Raw genomic sequence first — 6000 nt, 5'->3', positions numbered from 1 at the left:
CTGGATTTTGCTTTCATTGACCGGCCAAAGTGGTTTTGTCCAAGGCCATAATCATTGGGGAAAAAAATAGTAATGTCATTGTTTCGGCTGCTTTGGCGCGAAATTTAGAAAAAGTTTCGAACAATTTCATGAAGTTTTTTTAATTACAATGATTTAGTGCTAATGAGGCGCAGGTGCAGGAGGGGGCAGCAGTGGCAGTGGAGCAACACATGCAGCGCAACCGTCTCTTTCTGTAACAACAAAATTAAATCAGACTAGGTAAGTAAAATTAGGTACCTATGTATTAGAGGCGGGTGTTGTAATAAATCTAATTTACTTAAAATTCAATGAACTTAAATAAACCCGTTATTTTAGATCTCAATTCTTTTGTGGGATAATTCAAAAACATTTAATCTTAACTTAAGACATTCTTCGTGTATTCCTGTTGTCCCCTACAAACTTGTTTGGTTTTTATACCTTGGTAACCACGGGGATTTCAATAGCGGATATCTCGCAACTTTTTTTTCCGATGTCCGCCAGTGTAGGACAAATGGAGACATGCCCAATTGCCCATTTTTATAACTATTTCTGGATGGGGATGGGATATTTTCTTCTGTGCAGAGCGCTCATCTCTGGAAGGTTGTAAGAACAAAATTTTTACTCCCCATTGTTTATTACTCCTTCCATGAAGCAGTTTCTGGAAGGTTCTTGTTATTATCTATAATAATAATAAATAAATAATAATAATAATAAATAATCTTTATTCACAAATATCATTTCCTGTGATGTAATAAACCACAGCTTCTGCACTAGGCTCGCAGGCCTGTGTCGCAGTAGTTGTGTTGAGTGAGCATTACAGATTACATTTTTACATTAAATATACAGCTCCGATTCCTTATCAGGTGACTAATATTTGGTATATCTTACCACGATCCCGCATGTAATGCAGCGCGGGCCGCAGGTCGGGCAGCCGCCAGGGCTCCACGCGGGCTTCGTCTTCGCGCTCCACCTTGGGCACGAGGGCGCTCCAGCAAGACTCGTCGGGCCGCGGCGGCGCGGTGTGGCACGACCACGAACACGTCTGAAACAAATTGTAAGTAAAATTAATAATGTACCTTAGCTATTTATAATATGTATTAGAATACTCTACTAAATTATATTCTTACACCAACATTAATTGTATGAAATATAGGAAACTGCGTATTTTTCTGTTGTTTGATGCAAGAGCTGTAAGTAAATTATTAACTGTCACAAGTTACACAGTAAAAGAAATCTTTGCCATTCAATTATAATAAGGCGCTAGGGAGTAGGAATTTAACTACATTTCCAGCTACCTATTTTCGTTTTTTATCTCGCTCTCATCAAATGGAGATTCTTTGCGATAGAACGAGACAACATGTCCGGAAATGGTTAGGACTAGAAGTGTGGCCCTTAAGTTAAATAAACATAAACATTCATTCTTAACTCACATATAAAAATAACTGGAAAGTTAAGAAACAAGTTTATGAGCAGTGCAGAGCTATTTCATAAAAAACCTCAGAATACAGAACAAACTCTGTATTCTGAGTAAAAAACATATTAATTTCAACAAATGCAAAATTCTCATAAATTACAGAAACCTTTTCAAAGTTAAAAAAAAGTGTAGGTAATTATCAAAGCACACTTAAAGTTCAGTTCCACTCCACGATCGATGTTATATTTAAGGGCAATTATCTAAAGCGGAGCGATCGAGTTAAAAATCGTTTGTTGTTACGTGCGCGCGTATCTGATGCCACACGCTCTCTACAGTGCTATCACTTAACTAATAACGACTATTACCCACATTCACAGCGATTTGTGGCGGTTCCCAAACTTATAAGTTCAGTAAAATTAGTTTTATGTGTTTTGACGACTTTGTGTTAAGACGATTCATGCAGACAGGCCCCTCTTTCCCACTGGGCACTCTGGGCTCCGCGATCGAGGAGGCCCCGTTTGTTCTCATAAAAGATCTTTTTCTAGATGAGAAGGGCCTCCCTTGATCCTTATGTGCCCAGCCAGGGCCCCTGTAGGTTAAAAACGGCCCTGCATACAATTAATAATGTAGGTAAGTAATGTAAGGTATGAACGTTCCTTATAAAATACTTATCGTAGTAAGTAGGTCTGTATGTCTACGTTGATGGGAGTTCCCGTGAAATTAACCTTAATGAATCATTTAATGCTTGCATACGTCACAAATAATTATCAAGTGAAGAAACAGCTTAATATGTTTAGGTAGCTGTTTTAATATCATTTAATTAAAGCAAAGTTTGGGAAAGCGTTTTCATACTCCACACGCGTGTGACAGTGGCGCCCACTAGACAAAGCTCGTGGTAATTATTGTTGTTTCATTTAAAAGCAATCGGTGCAACGTAGACTTCATAATGAATAGACATGGCAAAGTTATTATTACAAGAAAAGGAAAATTCACGAAGTCTTCGATATATTATGTAGAGCCGGATTCTACGAATTTTTAAAAATAAGTGCTAATGAAATAGCTGGAAAATGGTAAGTATTCCACGACCACGACGTCTTTTTACCTAACAGCAACCACCAATAAAGGTTATTATATCATGGCTGATAGACTGTGTTTCATTAGCACGAATACCTACCTAACTCCTTTGTCGTTTTTAAGTGTGCGGTGTGGAATGTGTGGTTATCGGCGCATTCAGCTTTCAAAAAGCGAGTAAGTCGCTGATGCTAAAAGTATGCTATGGCTCTAAATTCCACAAAATAAACTAAACTTCTATGTCACCATGTCAATTGCCAGCTCTAAATCTCATTCGCTCTACACCTCACACCTATAAACAATTCATGAGTGGTTCCGTATAATTATTTACGTAACCAACGCGCGCAGTGCTTCAATAATAAATCGCTCGCCGATTACCGTGTCGCATGCGATCCGCGCGGACCAGCTAACTCTATCATGTCGGTGATTTTAAATGTACTAATGCAATTTGAGGCACGCTACATTGTCATACATTGTATGTCAGATACAGATGGATAAGTACAATGGTAGTAGGACAATATTTAAAAAATAATATTCTGTTCACATGTCCCTCTTTTGTAATTTAATCTGCTGGACAGGACCCAATCTGTAGACAAAATAGGGAACACTCGATTGCGATCTAAAATCGTGATTGTTTCTAGCCACCAAATAAAGATCTACCACTAAGTATTCGGACACTTCTTTTAGTGCCATAGATAATTTTATGTCAATGTTAGTCATTCCACTTTATTTGCAAACATTACAAAAATCTATTGGCGCGAACTTTACGCATCAATATTGACTGATACTTTTATCAAACCCCTATCGATGTATACTACATCCACTGAATAGCAAAATTAATGTTCCGCACACGCTGCCACCAATAAAAACGGCAAATGCCACTTCCCAAATGAGTAAATAAAAAGCTCAAATGCCATCGCGGCATTTGACTCGCTGTTAAAACGAACGGAATAAGAATTACGATGTTGACGTAATGATTGTGACCTAATGGTTACAGTTGGACTTTTTATGATAGTGGAGAAACTGGATTGGATTCTTTAGTTAAATAAAATTATGTAGTAAAATATGCAAGTTTTGTTTCATATACTAATTACCTAGTTAAGTGCTTACATTGTGCGATTTTTGAAAATTGGCATCGATCATTAAGCTACATCCAAGCACACAATCATCATCATCTCAGCCATAGGAAGTCCACTGCTGAACATAGGCCTCCCCCAATGCTTTCCATGTTACCCGGTTGGTAGCGGCCTGCGTCCAGCGCCTTCCTGCTCCTTAATACAATAAGGAATTTAGGTAAGTACAAAATCCGGGTTGATGCAAGGAACCATACCCGCTCTGATTTTTAAATTGGCTAACAATAAGAAAATAATTACATTGATTGCATAATAGGTAGTCTTAACATAACTCTAATGTAACTTCATATTTATAATACGCGTATTGTACTAAAATACTATTAATAATCTAAACATAATTATAGTATAACTCAAAGGTGACTGACTGACTGACTGACATAGTGATCTATGAATGCACAGCCCAAACCACTGGACTGATCGGGCTGAAATTTGGCATGCAGGTAGATGTTATTAATGACTTAGGCATCCGCTAAGAAAGGATTAAGAACTCCATCCCTAAGGGGGTAAAACGGGATCCACGCGTACGAAGTCGCGGGCGGCCGCTAGTTTTACATAAAGTAGAACAAAATAACATTACAACTTCAAAAACAAATTCAAAAGCCATTAACATTGGGCATTTAATTTAATCAGATTGTGGCGTTCGGTGACTTTGTATTTCTGAACGCACCTCAAAAACTTGTCCTGTCAAAATCTGACATTTGACAGATCATTTTTCTCGACCGCCACTACTTTTGGCGCCTTGGAAAAACAACGCTACCATCCGTTGATTTCTGTGTAAATACTTGTAAAATACATCACAACTCGCCGTATAACACTTGTGTATACGCCTCGTTAACCAGTGCCATCGCTATACAATCACATGTACGTGTCCTCGTTGTGTAAACCACCTGCTACTGCTGTTTACAATATACACCGTGTAACACTAACCGGAGTTTGATTCGGCTCGGGGAGCGCCGCCTCATCAATCCCCAAACTGGTGACCACCGTACGTTCCAAACGGATCCCGGATCATCTTCATCAGGATCCCGAACACGAAAATCATTCCGGTTACGCTCCGTGGTATCTTCACAACGCGCAACGTGCTACCATTTCGCGCCCCTGACCTGACGCTATTCGCACGCCAGCTTCTTCTTCGTCCATTACGTGCATCGTGCATGAGTGTATTGTGTGTGAAACCTTGTGCTTAATAACAACTGGACGCTAAAATCATAAACCATCTTAATCAAGTGAAGTACAATCAAAGACTGTCCACCAGCATCGCAGCCACACAAGTACCACTTCCATCTTGCTCCGTCTAACTTGTGCATCATGCGAAAACATTGAACTTTACAGTGCTCCGTTCATGTACCATACTTATTTCTCTGTGTCATTGCTAATCTGTGTGTAAAACTACAATATTCCTAACCTAACCCAACTTAATAACATAATTCAATTTAAACTAGGTAAATTTATTCATTCTTATCAACTTGTATTTGAATTATTAACAATTAACTTTCGGTTTACATTAAATACTTTGTTTGTAATAATTAAGCATTTACCAGGTATTTATTGCATGTAATATGTTGGTTTAATTAAGGTTATTGGTTTCTATTGCTAAAATTCCTACCAATTTGATCTAACCTGTCTTATGGTTTCAAATTTGCAACGGCCAAGTGTGTGTATCATTGTTTATTTTATTTTTATCTGCATATTGCATCTAAAATTGATTATTTTTAATATTGTTAAATTGAATTTCCTAACACCTGCGGAGAAGGATATTTTAACCCTTAACAGCACATTTTTTTATTTTTTAACTTTGTTTACTTTCTGCACAGTGGTACAGTTACATTTTCAACATGTCTGACACAGAACTAAAGGCACAGCTAGAGGAACTTATTGCCAAAAATAGAATTTTAGAATCTCAACTCAAAGCACAATCAGAACCCAAACCTGGGACATCCTACGAACAGGTATGCAGGGTGTCAGTAAAACTACCACCATTTTGGACTNATTTTAATAGTTTTTGTTGTTCTGCTAAATTATTTTGTGTATTGTGCAATTTTTAGAAGTAGCCTTTTAGTAAGTGTACTTATTTTTCGCTAGTATGATTTTCTAGATGCCACGAAGGAAAAATTATTGCACTTTCTCATTTCTGCAGTAATATCAAATTTTACTTAGACAGCTCCCGGTAAAGGCCCTGCAGAGGTGGTCGGAGTTGTTGTAGCAATTCCTTTTAAGGAATTGCTATTAACCATATTTTTAGTGGTACGGTGACTATGAAACATGTTTAAGTTGTCAAAAACAACTGTTACGTGAATCCTACAGAAATCTCATTTGATACTCAATTAGGTACCTACTGTGTTTAATATTTACTAATTTGTTAAG

At 37.7% G+C, this 6000-nt stretch overlaps 1 protein-coding gene across 1 annotated transcript in view; it reads right to left on the bottom strand.

The window, feature by feature from the left end:
* fuss (SKI family transcriptional corepressor fussel) overlaps positions 1 to 6000 on the bottom strand; it is a 36385-nt gene continuing 30385 nt past the window's right edge. The window contains 2 exon segments of the mRNA XM_028313762.1: positions 1 to 230; positions 907 to 1060. Of these exon segments, the coding sequence (XP_028169563.1) occupies positions 160 to 230; positions 907 to 1060 (225 nt within the window). The 3' untranslated portion in view covers positions 1 to 159.

Source organism: Ostrinia furnacalis, unplaced genomic scaffold (genome assembly GCF_004193835.3).
Source record: "Ostrinia furnacalis isolate ACB-3 unplaced genomic scaffold, ASM419383v2 OfSCF4337, whole genome shotgun sequence".
In the NCBI taxonomy this organism is placed as follows: Eukaryota; Metazoa; Arthropoda; class Insecta; order Lepidoptera; family Crambidae; genus Ostrinia; species Ostrinia furnacalis.
Note: the sequence above shows the minus strand (reverse complement) of the source record. Positions and strands in the feature narration are given on the sequence as shown.